At 38.3% G+C, this 16,679-nt stretch overlaps 1 protein-coding gene and 1 non-coding gene across 2 annotated transcripts; both read left to right on the forward strand.

Annotated features, from left to right (window-relative positions):
* Positions 1-10: 10 nt before the first annotated feature.
* On the forward strand, positions 11-7,915 carry LOC131798864 (adaptin ear-binding coat-associated protein 2). The gene is made up of 8 exons (XM_059116525.2): positions 11-147; positions 1,118-1,218; positions 1,903-2,007; positions 2,466-2,547; positions 3,148-3,256; positions 4,205-4,247; positions 4,932-5,163; positions 5,701-7,915. Exons 1-8 carry the CDS (start codon positions 62-64, stop codon positions 5,729-5,731), a joined length of 789 nt encoding a protein of 262 aa, XP_058972508.1. The 5' UTR covers positions 11-61; the 3' UTR covers positions 5,732-7,915.
* A 7,606-nt stretch (positions 7,916-15,521) lies between these two features.
* Positions 15,522-15,593, forward strand: Trnae-cuc (transfer RNA glutamic acid (anticodon CUC)). Its single transcript has one exon. It is a non-coding gene; the product is annotated as a tRNA-Glu (tRNA).
* The last annotated feature ends 1,086 nt before the right edge of the window (positions 15,594-16,679 follow it).

Here is a 16,679-nt window from a genome sequence, read left to right on the forward strand (position 1 = left end):
CTTTGGGAAACGTTTCAATTTTGTACGGGGGGAAGTCTGGGCTGGTTGTTCTAATTTCAACATGGAGGACTATGAAAGTGTTCTGTGTGTTAAGAATGAATGTTTTATTTACAAAATTCCTCCGAGAACAAGCAACCGAGGATACAGGTACTCAGATACGTTCCTTTAGCATGATTTTTTTGTCTCTGAACTTATCTGATCTTTACGCGTTCACGGGTTAACTGGAAAGAGCCATTTGGGAAAAATTCATTTTTTTCTTCCTGTTTGGATATTTGACTATAGGGAATATCCAGAATCCAAATTGAAAGATAAATGAAAAATACTTGTTTTCCGAAAATCCGCGCTCATAATTACAAATGCCTTTTATGTTTCTTGAAATGTTATGCGTAAATTATACAACTTCGATCAGTGTTATGTAGAAATAATATCAAATTACCAATTAGTGAATACGTAGCGTTCGCTCTAATTTATATTAGCATTAACTATGCTCACGCTGTCTTAAAATGTACTTCACTTTCACCTTAAATTGGCCTCAACTGATTAAATTTTAGGCTCATCTTGAAGGTTTTTAGGACAGCATTAACAACCATGAAAAAGTTGTCAATTATTGTGATCAAATTTTGGGCGTTAGTCTTCACCTTCTTCCTTCCGAGGTTGATGGAAGTCGATCTTTAAGTAGAGAACGTTGTTTTTATAAAGTAAATAAACTTAATGCCCCTCCCTAGGTGCATGAGAAAATCTTTACAGAAGGGATGGTTTTGAAAGTAATGTACAAAAAAAGAAAGGAAAAAAACATTGTCTATCATTAAGGGAGTCCCTGGATTATTAATTAAAAGCACAAGTAACCTTTGATAAACTAATAGATTTTCCTTTCCATCTGCCTTCTGCTTAATTAAGCATTAAAGTGCACTTTGTATTGGTTTACTGTCATAGTAATCTATACTGGAGGTTTGGAGAACACATGAAAAGTTTGTAAATCTAATTGGTAACCTATCATGGATTGACATCCCATCCAGGGGGAGAGGAAATACTCCTCTTTGCTTCCTGCTACCCACTCTGTGATAAGCTGTAGCAGCATGGGTCTCTTGGCTCAAACGTCAATTTCTTGCTTTCTCAGAGCTGCAGACTGGAAACTTGATCAGCCAGATTGGACTGGAAGGTTAAGAGTCTGTGCAAAGGGAAAGGAGTGTTACATCAAGATTGAGGACAAGACAAGTGGTGAGTTGTATCAATTAAAGGTGACTTCTAGAATACATAATCAACATGTAAGAATGAGAAGGTTACCAGTCAGAGGGTGTGAGGTATAGAAGCTAAAAATTGTAAAACATCCTGGGCAAATAGAAAGGAAGGAGCAAGGTTTCAATTAGAAGCTGGTTACTGGCAGTCTACCATCACCTGTGAGCAAGTTCTTGTCTTTGAATTTCACCTTAGAGTCCTTTTTAGGGTATGACTGCCTCTTTGCCCCTTAACCCTTTAACACCTAAGAGTGACTAGCATCTAATTTCTCCTAACAATTTAACCTCTGAATAAAACATTAATGTTACAAGAATTGAGGAAATGATCACCAACTAAAGAAGCTGTGGATTATGAAACAAATTCTCCTTATCAGTAACCTAAGGAATGTATAGGGAACAGTATAGAGAATATGCATACTGATATTAGTCTGGAAAGGGTTAAGCAAGCATTTAAGGAAAAAGCTATTGAAATCCCTGGAAGAAGGCCAAGAACAGATCACTGTTGGCAACATTTACTTCGCATGTTGTTTCAATCAGTAAAGTTAGTTTTTCAAGAAAATATCCCACATCCCTTTAAATTCACAATTATATCAACTATAGAATGGGAACTTGATTATAGAAAAATTGCTCAACCCAAAGGTTCTACTCCTGTTATTTTTGTGTTCAGGTGAACTCTTTGCTAAGTGTCCTGTAGATGATTACCCAGGGATTGCAGTGGAAGGTGTTCTAGATAGCAGCCGTTACTTTGTCTTGAAAATTGTGAATGATGGTGGTATGTGCTATTCAGTGTATTTTTATTTAGGAAGCATTTAGTAATAATCATAATGTTTTATTTCATGTTCACTTAATTAAGTTTAAACCTTTGAAAGCCCACTGAGCTAAATCTGCGGTATTTACAAACAAGTTAATCTTTTTTCATTTGGTACATTTCTCCTGACCAGTTCACCATTTAAACCCTCAGGGTGACCAGAATTTAATTTCTCCTCACAGTAATATCGCTGAATTATTTATTAAGATGTTGAGAATAAAGAAATGATCATCAGCCTAAGAAGCTTTGATTGTTAAACAAATTCTCCTTGTCAGAAACAAAGGAGATGTGTAGAGAACATTGTAGAGAATATGGTTAATGTCATTTAGCTGTCTGTCTATACATGCTTTCATTTGTTGATTCATTCATTCACAGCATTTGAGCAGAGTATTTTAATGGAAATATTTTGGTTCTAATTGCAGGGCGTCATGCTTTTATTGGAATGGGTTTCACAGACAGAGGAGATAGCTTTGATTTTAATGTAGCATTGCAAGACCACTTCAAGTATGTTGATATGCAGATTGTTTTATCATGTGTGGAATTTTTTTCCAGTAATTTTTTTTTGTCATTGAAAATTCTTATCCACATGTTGATCTCAATTTGAGTTGGAGAAGGTGGGAAATAGCTGGGCAAGAAACATTTAAAAGTTGCTTACTTCTCAAAGACCACTAATGGCCTTACTATGCTCATTGTCACAACATGACCATTATTGTATATTCAACCAAACCACACCAGCATATCACGCAAAAATTGAGAATTATACCATTAGTAAGGTTAATAGTTATGTGGTCATAATGTCTAAAAACCTGATTATCTTTTTCTTTTGAGAAAAGTGAATATAATTTTCAGGATCACATCAATATTTACTTTTATGAAAAATTCATAGTATTTCTAAGTATTGATATAAAAACCATTGAAAATACAAGGGAATACTATGGTACTGGTCTTACCTTAAGGTTATTTAAAATTAAAATGATAATTGATAAATACTTGTTATAGAAAATATGGATTTTTACATGTACCGTTCTATCAAATTTAGATTGGAATTCCATATTTTTTGGATGACCTGTATTTTGTTTATATTTACTCTTGTGTCATACATAGATGGTTGAAACAGAGTGAAAAACTTGCTGCAGAAGCTGAGCAACCTGATCTTACTCCAAAATTAGACTTGGGCTTCAAAGAAGGTCAAACAATTCACATTAATCTTGGGGTGAGTTGGACTGTCTCTCGCAATTAAATACACTCAGAAATAAAGCTTAACCCTTTAACTACCAAGATCTGATCGTTAATTCTCCCATCTAGCTGCTACACACTTCCTTGTCAATCAGTTTCATGAATTTGGTCTTGAATCAAGATCACAATTTCTACCTGACAAGTTTGAATATTCTCAATTCCTGTTTGCTGAATAATGTATGGATATTATGCAGAAAAGTTACAGGTTTATCGCTAGGGATGCAATAAATGAAAGTCTACTACAGTAGGCCTCCAAGATATTCAATACAGTGTACATCATGTTCCAAGTGTACACATAGCAATGATACTTTCCCATTTCCTTGCTGCAGTCATAAAAATTAATTCAAAGCACTTTGTGCAACTTGTTCTGGGAAATAAATTTTGCAGTGGGGACCTATATTACAAGACAAGTTGTCCACATTGCATGCAAAAAATTGTTGTTGAGGTATTTCCTTATACTATGTAGCTGTAACTCATGACTGAATGTGTGTCTACTTAAAAAGCCCCAACCAGTAAGAAAATCTAAACAGAAAAAAAAAACATGGAAACCATTACTGCACCATCATGTTTTTGGTCAATCCTCATACTCTGAAGGTTTCATTTCAGACAAAGTTCCAATATTGATCACATCATATTGCTGGGCATTGCCTTTGCCCTTCTCTCAAGGGGATACTGACATTGCATTACATTGTTTACGTCATTTTGCTTCCAACTTCGAGGAGATTAGTAGAATATTGGCACTGTGAGACAGAAAAACACAAAAGAGCAATCATTATGATAAACAAGCAACAAGTAGGGCTAAGAATGGAGAGGGTAAAAACATGTTATGAAAGACAGTGTTTTTCAAGATGCCTCAACTGTGATGTAGCTCCTTTGTCATATTTCAAGAACATTCAATAAGTAAAATGTGATTTTAACTTTTCAGAATCGTGCACCTGGTGCAAGTGCAACAAGCCGTCCTAAGCCAGGTATGCCTGATTTGATACTAACAAATTAATGAACAATTTTTGGATAATTGTGAGTTTTGTGAGTGATATAATTTTATTGCTATAGAAATGTATGCAGGAAGGATTTGAAAATTCATATATTATTTAAAGAATAATTTTATATGATGTGACATCTTCAGATAAGTAATCTGTTGAAATGAGGTTTCATCCAGTTTCTGACAAATGTAATACCCACCATACACAGTTTTTTTATTTAGTGTGATCAATCCATTTTCAGCATTTGAATAGATCTGTGACAACCATGGTTATGCTCAATACATGTGACTTTACTCATAGTCTGGAAAATTAAAGCATTAATGGTTTGGATAAAGTGTGGCAAAGTCTTGGATTTTGCTCACACCAATGCTTGTGGAGGAGGAATGTAGAAAGGGAAACGGTGGACTGAGGCTGGACATGGGGGTTACTTGACCTGCTGGTAACTGGCAGAAATTAATGGTGTTCTCTGCCGGAGGCCTTAGATGCACAGACACACAAAGAGGACTAACTAACTAAATTAAATGCTTTTGATCTAGCCATAAGGCAACTTTGTCTTAATATAATTCAGAATTCACTTGCCTGACTATGTTACACACCTGGAAGATCATGCAGCTTTATCTCTAAAAAATATGATTCATTCCTAACTAATTTTGGTTCATTTTCTTATAGCAGGAGGTGGATTTGGTGTCATCCCCCCTCCCCCTGGGGGTTTAGCTCCCAAGCTAGCACCACCCCCAGGGGCAGGGGCATCACCTGCATCTGGGAGGAGACCAAGTCCTAATTTTCAACCTCAGGCTCCCTTCCCTGACATGGGAAGTTTTGGTTCCATGTCAACAGTTCCACAACAAAGTCAACAACAGAGTACAACATCTGATTGGGGAGATTTTACTTCTGCATCTGGGTAAGTGAATTCTGGTTTAAAAACTGAGTACAGTGCACATGCTCATGCCTGAAAACTGCTGGCTAGCATGGGCATCAGGCCAAGCTAAATTGGATTAAGAGTTTCAGCTAGGGGTTTGGAGTGCTGATTCTAAAACTAGACAGGATTCTTGTTTATTGTAGTTTATTGCTTTCTTCAGCACCTCATCAACTTTCTTGAGAGTATGTTAAAACTCATGTAGACCTCCTGGATGGTGAGAGGGATCTTAAGTGTCAGATGTTTTCCCGAATACGATGATTCAGGCTCGGTTTCACTATTTTTTACTTAAGTCACTGTTGTAATAGGGGGCTGGTGCCATGAGGCAGACCCCAAAAAAGGAGTCTTACAGTGTGCAGTAGACGGCCAGTTACCACCTTTCAAGTATTGATGGTGACTGATGACTTTGGCCATAAGGTGCTTGTTCTTTAGAGCTAAGTCTAAGCTAACCTGAATTCAATTTTGCCCCATTACAGCCTCAAAGGGTCATCCATTGTTTTTCTTTTTGCATTCTTTTCATAGGAGTTCTGATTCTAGCTGGGTACAGTTCTAGAGATATTTCATATCAATAGTCAAAGAGGAAAGTATTTTAATGAGACATTTTGCTCCGTCTACTTGTGTGCTTTCAAATTTACACAAATGTAACATAATGTAATGATTGCAGAATGTAAATTGTTAGAATTAGTTACAGTATTGTCATGAATGTGTTAGCAAAGAAGTGAAGCTTTAGACAAGGTGATGTAGAATTTAGTGTACAAGTAAACCGTTTACCAAACATTGTTACATAATCTTGTCAGTGATAAAAAAGTGGAGGATTATTATTTACCTAGAAATTCAATCTTAGAATGAAATTCAGACATCATGGCAAGTTTCAAGATGGGTTTGCAATGTTACCAATTTTTCCTGTTACTGACAAGGTCGTGTGAGCAAGTTTTTCAAAATGAAATGATTGGTGAGAGGGCTGTTCAACTGAGTGTCCTTGAACTTATTACATCAGCCAATCAGAACAGCGGACAATATCCCAAAAAGCCAGTGAAAACTGAAAGGAGGTAACTGTTCCAAGCGCGGGAAAACGCGGACGACCAGGTCGCGATTGGTTTTAATTTTCTTTCTGATTGGTTGAGAGGCTAGGCTAAGTTTTTTAGAATAATCCCTGGGTGCAATAAGAGGAAACCTAATTGCGGGAATTCTTTCGACACTCAATTGGACATTGTCTGATGTAGACCAAATATTTCTCCGTCTTATGGGCATTATGGCACATAAGACAAAGAGGTGACATCTTAACGTGAAAAGTGAAAGAGTAGCCTTTTAATATGTCAGTCGTAACGGAAAAAGAAAACAATCTTATATTTGTTTTGCTTAAATATTTCCCTCTTGTTTTCCGGGTTTGTTACGCGTTACGTATAGTTAACGACCCGTCTAGCAAGGGTGAGGAAGGGGGTGAAATACTAGACAATAATGTGTAAACAGAACCGTCTCCAAAATGCAAAGGAACTAGACCCCCCCCCTTCAAGATAAGAGTATTTTTTCCCACTCTTAAAACACTGAAAACGCGTCAAGGTCGCTTTTTTAACTGAGGTGACACAAAAGAAGTTTCTCCTTACACTATCAATACACTTTCCAACGGAATGAGAGGCGATATTGTTTGAATAACACCAAATTCCTCTACTTAAAAGTATAAGAGATGTATGGGAGACAGTGCGGAGAATTGACAATTAGATCTGGGGAGTGAAATAGTTAAGCAAAACAACCAAACTATAAGCGACACAGAGTCGTTGTTTTAATGAAATTTATTTTTTCGCCATTATGTTTCATAATTACCGAAGCTCTCCATGAAATTTCAAGCAAAACCTGTTCTTTTCTCGGTCGTACCAAATTCGCCTTAAACAGGTTTTGGAAGTAATTATTACTAAACGTACGCAGGTTTTCCGCTTTCTTATACTTTCGTCGATCATTTTTAGATGGTATACATTCTTTGAAGTGAAATGTTCTATGAGCTGTGAGTTCAACTTTTTTCGGAATAACTGATTTCAAAGTCTTGTATTTTAATTCATGGTATATATTGTTATTGTAGTTGGCTGCGATGGCCATCTTCTCGAATCGTTTGCGAAGGAAAATAGTTTGTTGACCTTGATGTTGTTTACTTAAGTAGAGCTTCAGACATTTTATTTTCCTGACTGTAGACATTTGCATTAGAACATGGCTATTGTATTAAGGATGTAAGGCAAGGAACATTCTTTCCGTATGCAGTTCTGTCAATTCAGAGGCGGCGGAGCGCTTTGAATTGTGGAGGGAGGGAGCACATCCCTTATACTAGGCCAAGTACATACCCTCACTCAAATTTTCTAAACACATTTTTAATGTCTGACTCTTGAACACAGGCCGGAGCTGTTCAAATGAAATTTAATTTCGCCAGGCAACGATACTGATGAAGCGATTGAAAAGATTACAAGATCCGAATTTCATGCTGCGCTGGCAAAATCGTCGGCACTGAAACTTGATTTGGGGGGGGGGGGGGGGAGGGAGCATAGCCCCCTAAATTTTGCCCAAGAGGGACTGCAGCCCCCTGTCCTCCTGCTCCGCCGCCTATGTTAGTGTATCGTAGAATGTAAAGCAAGAAAGGGTCTTTTCATACGTAGTTCTGTTAATTATGTAATGTCAACGTATGCTATAGTTTACAAAGTCAGTTCAAATAATAATAACCCAATTGTTCAGTATAAAGTAAATACCATTTCAACGCTCTCTTGTGGTTTTATTAGGATTCAACTGGATAATTTCTAACATCCTCCTTCATCAAATGAGTGAACTGTTTTCATACCCAAGCATATTTAACCCTTAAAGTCCAAAGAGTGATAAGCACTTAATTTCTCCTCAAAGTGTGCTTCACCGCTTTCGTGATGTTGATCGAAGAAATGTTTTCAGTCTTGGGGCAGGGAAACACAATCCAAGAAATGCACTTGTTGCCAAATTTACCGACAGTAGACGCTTGCTTATTGAAAAATTTTCGTTCAACAGCATTTTCCCAGGCGAGTGTTTGCCTTTAACTACAAGGAAGACAAAATAAGAAATAATCTTCCTGAAAAAGCTTTTTCAAAATTGTTATTGCTCCTCATCAGTCTAAAATACTTTTATAAACAGGCTATTCGTTGTATCGCCATACCAGAACGAATAGATGGAGAGACTAACACTCCATCCTCCCCTCTAGATCTCCTGACACTGTCTATAAGGGACCGGTCATTTTTTATGGCGGGAGGGGGGTGGGGGTGAAGAATATGCTTTCCAGGGGGAGGTGGGATGGCGCTTAGTCATCGCCAACAGATTACGAAGGGGACTATGGAAAATTGACTACTGATGAAAGGGGGAAGGGGTTCGTAAGAATATTACAGAGCCCTACGAGGGGATTAGGCAAAATTTTTGTGACGCAATTAACCAAAACTCTTCGATCTGCCCCACTCCCCCTCCAGCCGATTTATAGTGTCGGGTCTCTAATTTGATCCTCTTGTAAGGTAAGGCTTGCCAATCAACAGGTAAAAATTGAAAGACAAGTTGATTAGAAATAATGAAAGAATATATTTCCTCCGAGTTATTTGGTTAAAAAGGTTTGTAAGGTGATCTCTGCAATTTTATAATTACACTATATTTGTTTTATTTTAAGCTCTACGAATATCCTCGAACCCGTCGCTTCCTGTACAGATCTCCGCATCGATTCAAATTAAAAATTATTTAATGCACTTAGTAAGAAAATATAGAGACGATAAATCTCTCTTTGAAGTTCTTTGTCTTGAAACTAATCAAAGTACCGCGTTCTATATGGCAACGCACAAAAATTTGAATGCTTTAAAGAGTATTCCATTTTTGCCAACGTGAGAAATCTCGATAATCGTTAGAAATTAATGTCTTAATAACTAAATCGAAAAACCGCCGCCAAATATTGAGTTGGTAATTTTTATGATCGTATTTTGAGATCTGAAACGTGACAAATCAGGAACTAGTGTTTTCTTTTGCGTTTTCGTCAATCCCTAAAAATAAACTTTCCTACTGATCTTGCTTAGCGGCATGTCTTTAATCTAACCGGCTGACTTTCTATAAAGCACAAAAAAGGGAAAAGAAATCGCTCACCCACATGAAATTCAGTGACGATCGCATGGTTGTTCAGCTCATATACTTCAGGATAGGACTGTTTATAAGTAGAGGCATTGTTTTGATATTTCACTTTGTCTTGTTTTGGTTTATTTTCTGCCATTTTTCTTCGTCTTGCATCATAATCGAGTATTGCATGAACTACATATAATTATGTCGCTCTTGCCCCGGCTGGAAACTTGTTCTAATAGGGAAAGCACATTTATACAGTCAAATTCATTAACCTTCACTGAGCTATCATTTGGCAAACCGCAAAAGCAACTATTTATCTTCGCTTGTCACTCTATGCAAACTCTCCATGTCAAAAGGTGTAGTAATTTGCAATAAATAGAGCGGCTAAAGAAAAGAAAAGAACACCGCTTATAGAGAAAAGGAGAGACCGAAAACGTCAATAACTAACTACAATGCAAACTTAAATTATGCAACATTAAGGCTCTATCGTTTCGGCTGTTGGGTGCGATAGTTGCAAACTGATTTTTATTATTTTTTCGCAGCGGGCGAGGGAATATTTGGGTAAGAATTGTTAATTGTTTATTGTGATGTTTCGGCCGTGTGCTAAAGATGTCAGAGCCGCCGCGTGCGAACCGACAAACGTGACCTCAGCAAGGCAGTTGTTGAAAACTCTGTCCCTCCTTGCTCAGCCGGAAGCGATTGCTTTGAATTTAGATTAAATTAGTATGTTGCAATCTGCTGTCTTTTTTCTATTTATTCTCTAAAAGGGCAAATAAGCAATTTGGAAAAACCGTCATCTGCGCAGAAAGCCTGTTGTATATCTTAGTTTGTTCGGCCTTGACTTGTGTAAAACACGCGATGGTCATCTACTGAAACTCAAAAGGGATTTTCAGTTTGTGAAACGGTTTGTAGAAACAAATAAGACTTATTTAGAAATCTTTTGTCTTTAAATTTTGACGCTAATTGCGGTAACGCTTTTTCTTTCCGCATCACATATACTTCCAGAAAGTGAAACCAAGGCGGGTGGTTTCGGCAATGCTTATTACAAGTAATAACTTTTGGCTTGAAGCGCCCGCCGCTTTCATTGAATCGGCGTAAATGAACTCTTTTCGGCACGACCCGATTGGCGTGTTTGCCTTCTCAAAGTTCGGTGGAAACGTGGAAAATAAACAACTGACCCCTGTCGGAGGTCGAGATTCACGTCTTCAGGACTTCGCGGGCTTGTTTGTACAAATGGACTACTCAACTGGTTAGTGCGGCACAACTCTTTCAAGTTGAAGAGCGTTGGACAAGGGACACCCTGTTTTTAGATAATTGAATGCGGGGAAAAGTTTTCGCGCAGTTTTATTTGCGCAAGAAAAGTCAAGGTCGTGAAAGAGAAAAGAAAACAATTCCCTTTCTTTTAAACGAAGGCAAGCCTAGACCGGTTGCTGGTTACAGAGACAAATTGTCGCCACCTCGTTAAAACTGCACGGGAATTCACGGGGAATCTTGTGTCTCCAGTGTGTTACTGAGCGTGTGGATCGTTTTCCAATTGTTTCACATTTTCAATTGTTGATTGAAATTCGAGGGCTTAGGTGTAATTCTGACGATGGCCTGACTCTATCCGGCTCTGACCAACACAAGAGCATCACCGAAGAAAAAAAATTCTCGACTGAAAGTAACTCTTCAACGTGGAGACGGTAAAGCCATAGATTGAGACATAGATTTTCCCTACAAGATTTTCACTTTCACTTCTGCACCGTTAATCGCCTTAAACGCCCTTTATGATTCAAAACCGGAAAGGTATTAGAGTATTTAAACTGTGGTAAGGATATACGACCGCATGAAGAATGGAAAGAAGGGAAATAAATCCTCTTATTACGCACGCGACAGTCGCGAGAAATAATTTTTCAAGGACGACTCATCAGCAACTGCGCAGTACTTTGCAGTTTAACAGCAACCCTGAAGAGAACATACATTACGTTGCACAAAACCTTGCATGGATTGGAGATCAAATGGAGATGCGGATAACATCGGCACAAACAAGGCATACACCAAGAACAATTGGGAGATGTTTAGCTGCAGCGGGAGATAAGATAAACTGGAGGTACAATCCTTTAGCTCGAAGACATAAGACTTTCTTACGGCTCCTCTGGAGAAGCTTTTCTGAACAAGACGACAAGGGATTTGCTTTCGTAGGAGTTCTGCTTCAAGCAGTCTACCTGGCTATCCATGAGGTTTCGCTAAACTTGTAAATTCTTTGTTCGATAATGGTTTGATTCAAAGCGCGTGTTGACATACGCCAAAACTTGGTCTGCTACAATATTTAATATAAGTTATGTAATACGAGCAGTATTTTATGTTTTACTATGAACCATTGTTACAGTTGCATTGTTGCGTTATTCAGTCGCTGAATATCTTATTGTTTTTGTATATAACATAACTTTGAATTTGTACATAGGCACACATGATCGTATCGTATTTTGATGATCGATATCGTATTTTGATGTTTCAGAAAATGGCTTCGCTATGTATATTGCAACGAAATTAACAATAACGATACGATATAAACATTAATTGTTGTGTATTTATTTAGAATTACTCGTGCTAACATCGTGTTCGCACGAGTTTTAAAAACTCGTAATATTCAACAGCTATTTATCCGAACGCTTAACAATAGCGAAAACATTTGCTTTGCGATTATGATGAGATGAGGTGTTTGAACGTGTGCACAAAGCACAGTAAATTTACGATTATCCTCTTGTCTTCGTATAGATTCTCAAGAAACTATAATCACTCGACAACTTGCATTTTGGAAATTATTTAATTGACGAGAACTGACCATAAATTAGCGCATATTTCAACTTTGTCAGCTATGCGGAAAACTTTTTATCTTAGACACAACACAACACAACAGCACTGCTTGAGAGGTTCAAAATTTATAACCAAGTTCAATTTTCTCGCAAGAGTCTAAATTATTTCATTTTCGTTTGTCTCGTATTAAGAAGTTCCTCATAATGGACAAAAACGCTTTGGAATTACTTAGTCAAAACTACAGTAAGGATGTTGTAGAAAAGTAGGCATCGCATAAATTAAAATAGCATGCTGTGAAATAGAGACAAACTTGTTATTTCTAGCTACCCAAGCTAGTGAAAATAACAAATAAGTTATTTATTTCATCATTTCACCGCCTAACACTTGCGAGTGTGGTTTAGTTATGATTTTCACCACAAATACACCAATGCAATCATTTCTTACACTATCGTCCTGGTTCAATTTGCTTGTTATGGGCGACACAGCTGGTATTGACTCTTAAGATATACTGAAACTATTATATTGCCTCGACCAAAATTTCTGATTAATTTCCAATTAAGGTGTGCCAAGAAGACGTAGCTTGTAATCGCAAACGAATGTGTGCACGTAAGAAACGTCGAAATATTGCTAAGAAAACAAAGCCAAAGTAACATTTGCCCTTTTTAAGAGCTGCGTCTATCATAAACTAGCCGCTCAGGCAGCTATGCAAATACCAAGTCAGGCAATACACGATTGCTAAGAGACTAATCACGCAAGGTTTTTTCCCCTCCCGTTTTTTGCTATTTTTATATAACTTTGTACGATCACAAAATGAAGACAAACAAGGAAAGATCTCTCAATATAAGATCAGGTCTTACATTTTTTCTTCAACGGCAAGACATGATGAATGAGAACTTTGCGTGCTAACGATGAGAAATAAGGAAGTGTTTTGACCAGCTGTCACCCAAACTCGTTTAGAGGAGACGCAATTGCAAAGAAAATTAAACTGAAACAGCTGGAATCATTTTAAAGTCAGTTGGCGAGATGTACATCAGTTGAGGCAGCGTTCAGTATTTCATCTTTGTCGGCGTGAAGTCTGGGAAGGGGTGTGCGATCGAGAGAACGCGTCTCTCCAATGTATCAAAGGTCGCAATGTGGTCCAACTTCCAAGAAAGACGTTCTTCCTTCTCTCACAAGCGTGAGACAAAGAACGAAAACATATTCGGTCCTTAACTAGGACTCGGACTCCAGATCTTCGTTATTGTGCTCTGATGCCCTGCCAATAAACTACAAAGTACTCACATAATTAGCATTTCAGGAGTTCATGTCAATGCTGTATAGAAAGATTCTGAAAGCGTTCAAAAGCTATTTCACACTTTTTGATGTATGTAGATTTCCATCTCTCGTGTTAGGTCACCATGTTCAGTGCAATTCGTTGATTATTTTTTGTCTAATTCTTTTTCTTCTGCATTTTCGTCCATCTCGGTCAATCCATTGCTAGGACATGCTCGAGAGGAATGGCGGGGAAGAAATTTTACCCTTTAGCGCTCATGTCACGTGACTCGTAACAAAGACTGACCGCAGCGAAATGTAGAAATGAATATGGAGGAAAGGTCTATTTTGAAGTGCAAGTCCCTGCTGTTAACAACTGTGATGTGGAATCTGCTCTAAGTGAATAAGAACTTCTAAAGGCCACTCGTTGCAATTCAAAAAGCCAATGAACTTAACACCGTGGGTAAAATGTTGAGTAGACTTATTGGAAAAGTGAGCGGGACTGTGCATATTCTGCAATGTAATTCGCAGCTTTACTAAGCCAAGGAGAAGGCCCTCGTTATCGGCCTTGCAGGAAGCAGGTCTCTCCAACTGCAGAAGGATTTGAGACGAGTCAAGGATATTTTTGCCGGAGGTCTGGTTCTACTTTTCAGTGTTAGGCCCCTGGCAGATCTCTCGCCGATCGATCTTATCAATCTCGAGCCCAGGGTCATTTTGGCTCCTTGTTAGTGGTATGGCCGTCATTATTTGGCGACCATACCTCTGACAAGGTGCCAAAATGACCCTGGGCTCGAAATTGAGGTCTTATACTTCCCAGCGGGCAATGAAACGTAAATAACGAGGGCATGCTTGCATGCTATCGATGCTCGTTTGTGTCCCGAAATAGCTCCTGTGTCGGGGTTGCTTATATAAATGAAGATCACCGACACCGGAGGGAGAACTAGCCTCTATTAACAATTCTTGTTTGTGCAGCAGGTTCGTCCTCGTCAAGAAGACGTCGTAACTTAACTGAGAGACCCTCAGTAATGGGCTATACAGATATTGCATGATTGTAAGTTCCGCAATATGGTCTTGAACACGCCTTGAGAGGCATCTTCACTTTAGTCGTAAGAGTTAAGTTGTAGCCTTCGTGTCAGGCCGTTTAGGCCATTTCTTCTGAAACTGAAATCGTCAAGACTGACAACAAAAGTGTACATATCATGCGTTGAGTAAGCAAGCAAGCTGAGAAGTGTTGCGACTATCAAAACTCTTACGACTGATGCTAGTTTAGAACGCTTTGATCCTCGATCATAATCTATCAATCCCATGATTAGTCCAGTTGCTATATTCCTCCTTTCTCTCCCTGTTTATGGGCTCAACCCAGGAGGCCAAAAAGGTAACCCCCTTGAAAGGCCCATATAAGAATTCAAGGACAGGATAATCAAGCCACGGCTTCGGATTGTTTAAGTAAAACTCGGAACTGTCGGCTGATATTTCAGTTCTTAAACTCTAAGTTCAACGAGAGTCTCTCTATAAAATTCGATGCAAAATTTTACACAGGATAGGATTTGATATTGTTCTGGAAAAATGCTCTTTCGTAGTGATGTATATCGTTATAAGACGCACGGGTTTTTACGAGAAAAGCCTGGTCCCTCATGGAAAATTGATGCCAAACTCGGGGTGCGTCTTACAGCCAAGTATTTTGGTGAGACTGATTTTACCCACTTAACTCAAGATAGTACTCAAAATAATGACTGTTGGTAACAGATTTTCTTAAATTAATTCCGCCTTAGTAAGAATCTAGAATGACGTAATCATTTTCAAACGCTGGGAACATTTGAAGGAAAGCCAAGTGAAATGATGTGTGCTCCTTTTTCATTTAACAAATTTTTTTCATTGTCTCCTATCCCTTACCTCTATTCCATTGCCGACGTTGTCGAAAGAATTACGAACTTTTAAGTCCGCGACACGCGTTTTTGTTTCTTCATTGCGCGGGATCAAAATGGGCAATCCCTTCTGGGGCTTATCTTGCCTTCTCTGGTAGCCAATCAGCACATAGGATTCGCTTCATCTTGCTAACGGGCACTATCAGCTATACAATAAGAGGTAAAATAAACTTTTAAAAAGGGCAATACATTCTCGTTTTTGAAAAATGTTTAAGAGCGGGGCTCTTAAAGAACAAAAGGATTTTATAATACTTATTTTTCACTGTAAGGCCGTGTGTGTCCCATATGGTCTAGTGGTTAGGATCCGGCGCTCTCACCGCCGTGGCCCGGGTTCGATTCCCGGTGTGGGAACATATCTATTTTCTTTTTCGCCTCATAAAATTTCTCGGACCATTGTTTATTCTTCTAAAATCTTTTCTTTTAATAATTTTTAAATTTTTGTTTGCACTACTTCGTCGGTAGCCTCGTCGAAGGCGTTTTTTCTAGAAACACTTCTCGCGTGTATATTTTTAGATTCTTGCTGCCCGCCAATTTCAGCATTTTTTTCTACTTCACGAGTGCATTACATTTCTGTTTTTAGAGTGATGTATACGTGAGCCTCCCATCAAATTTTAACGCGAAGAAATAATCTGGTTAATTCAGTGGCATAGCTGGTTCAGTCAACATACGTGGGTGCGCCTATCGCGCGCGATAACCGCGACTTTCGAGTTTCAAAAATATTTCAAACAAACTTGCTCATATTTTGAATGTTGATTATAGCAAAGTTCTCGGCGCACGTCTAAGGCAATTGAGTTAAAGATTAAGAGGCTTAGAGTTCTAAAGTTCATGCGATTAGGAGAAGGTAGGTTTGGAAGTTGGAAACCTTTTCCCTCCTGAAAAACACCTTCTTCTTTCAAAAGCTTTGATGGGGCATTGCCTCTCTAAGAGTGGACTAAGAAAAAAAAATACGACCATCTGGTCTCATCAAATTACCTTGGAGACAGAGGGAGAGAAAATGAAAACAGGGCTCGGACAACAAAACAATAAACTTGGTAATTCACCTAAAATTATCTAAAATTTAATACAATCGACTTCCGGTGAATATTCCCCAACTTTAAGCCAAGGTAAAGGACATTCAGAAGTTCCTAGCAAGATATTGTTTCCATAGAAACATTCAAACTACATAACAAACTGAAACTAACGCATTCAAACCCGCCAAGGTTTAAGGACTCGTTGATCGCACGACTGACTTACCATTCTTAGTGTGGGAGAAGGTCAAAGTTTGAATCATTGCTCTCGAAACTCTCACGCCCAAAGATGACGTCAGCTGGCATTAAGTGAATATGACTTGGATAAATACTTGAAATGATTTATGCTGTTTGAAATAGGGTATCATGTGCATGTGTACTCCACAAGGAGTTTTATCCATGGATGGGCCTAGTAGAAAGACAGTTATAC

This window comes from Pocillopora verrucosa, chromosome 9 (genome assembly GCF_036669915.1).
Source record: "Pocillopora verrucosa isolate sample1 chromosome 9, ASM3666991v2, whole genome shotgun sequence".
NCBI lineage: Eukaryota > Metazoa > Cnidaria > Anthozoa > Scleractinia > Pocilloporidae > Pocillopora > Pocillopora verrucosa.

Coding starts and splice junctions, on each gene's coding strand:
- LOC131798864 (XM_059116525.2), top strand. CDS start 62: ATGGAGGACTATGAAAGTGTTCTGTGTGTTAAGAATGAATGTTTTATT. Junction 2,008..2,465: donor GAAAATTGTGAATGATGGTG/GTATGTGCTATT, acceptor TTCTAATTGCAG/GGCGTCATGCTTTTATTGGA. Junction 4,248..4,931: donor AACAAGCCGTCCTAAGCCAG/GTATGCCTGATT, acceptor ATTTTCTTATAG/CAGGAGGTGGATTTGGTGTC.